This window comes from Opisthorchis viverrini (genome assembly GCF_000715545.1).
Source record: "Opisthorchis viverrini unplaced genomic scaffold opera_v5_281, whole genome shotgun sequence".
Lineage (NCBI taxonomy): Eukaryota > Metazoa > Platyhelminthes > Trematoda > Opisthorchiida > Opisthorchiidae > Opisthorchis > Opisthorchis viverrini.
The window spans coordinates 70,065-71,396 of NW_008751935.1; the positions used below are offsets into that span (position 1 = coordinate 70,065).

At 40.7% G+C, this 1,332-nt stretch overlaps 1 protein-coding gene across 1 annotated transcript in view; it reads left to right on the forward strand.

The window, feature by feature from the left end:
• T265_09440 (hypothetical protein) overlaps positions 1 to 64 on the forward strand; it is a gene marked incomplete at both ends in the record, with an annotated part of 7,370 nt that extends 7,306 nt beyond the window's left edge. Inside the window, one exon of the mRNA XM_009175507.1 lies at positions 35 to 64. Within this exon, the coding sequence (XP_009173771.1) occupies positions 35 to 64 (30 nt within the window). The remainder of the gene's footprint in view (positions 1 to 34) is intronic.
• Between the last annotated feature and the right edge of the window lie 1,268 nt (positions 65 to 1,332).

Here is a 1,332-nt window from a genome sequence, read left to right on the forward strand (position 1 = left end):
TATCGAGGTCACCCCTCTTACCGCGTTGTTTTAGGCCTTGGATGTTGCGCGGGCTCCTGAATAACGATTTTGAATGAATTCTGTTCAACAGTGCGCGGTTTCCCTAGATACTTTTTCCAAAAATAGATGGAAAATTTACTCCCTTTGACTTTGTTCTAAAACCTCTGGCTTCATACATTCGTAATACGGCGGTTAACCGGTTGGCCGCAATCTGATCGTCATGCACGGTGAACAAACAAAATTCCACCCAGTTAACGATCACCAAAGTTTAAACTACGGCAATGATCTCACTAATTTTACCCGTCACAAAAACAAAATTATCATGTTCCTCCGTCCGTGATTAAATCTGAGACCACAAAAAAGGCGAATCCTACTTAGACAATTTTATTCGTATGCATGGATCATTTGTCTATCGCTTACAATTTGCGCAATTCCTTCGTTGTCGACCACAACCCGCTCTGAAAGGTTTTAGTAAGGAGGTGATAAAATTTTACGTTTTCTTCTGCAACGACCCAAAACCGATTTAGTTGTTCCCCTGGTGAAGTTTTCGTAGCATTGTGAAATAATTTCCCCATTTTTGGACCCCTCGCAGGAAAAGTGCTCAGGTTTTTAAAAAGCATCTGTTGTTTGATATCGCGCGATCGTGTTCTAGCAGAACGCTGATATCAGTCCACACTTTGAATAGATCGTACGCAATGGGAGAAGACCGTAAACGAATGAAATATTGGTGATTCTTTTAATTCCGCAAAGGTAAACGTCCGTTGTTTTAAGTACCCTCAATGATAAATTTGAAACGGGTCTCAAATGCCCTTCAGACAAAACATGTTTAAAACATGTATATATTTGCAACGCACTACTCATAAGTTTGCTGATAATCCGTCGGCAGCCCACGGCCGGCTTCGCCCTTTTTGGGGCTTATCAGGTAGGCGCAGTCCCTGAGTTTCCGTCAACCTTATGTTCTACTTGAAACCAAATTGTACGAAATTAGCGAATATATAGTCATTTACAAGCTAATTTGGTTTTTTCGAGAGGCTCACTTGGAACCCAGCTGAATCTCTCGTTTGTGATGTTTTCAGGCACACGTTTAAGTGCTGCACACGTACCACCATTAACTAAGATAACATGTGGTAAAATAAACAACCCTAAGTCCGTTATTACTTTACGAGCGCTGCAGCAGATCGAACCAACGACCGCTCCTCAGTGAATTCTGACAATTAGTGTGCAAAAAATATTATTCAAAAAAGTAAAAAATTACGTAAGATGTTGTAATTAGGAAGTTTACCCTAAACTCAGAGTTTTAAACCAACTTCTCTTCTATGATTGGGGCTTGCC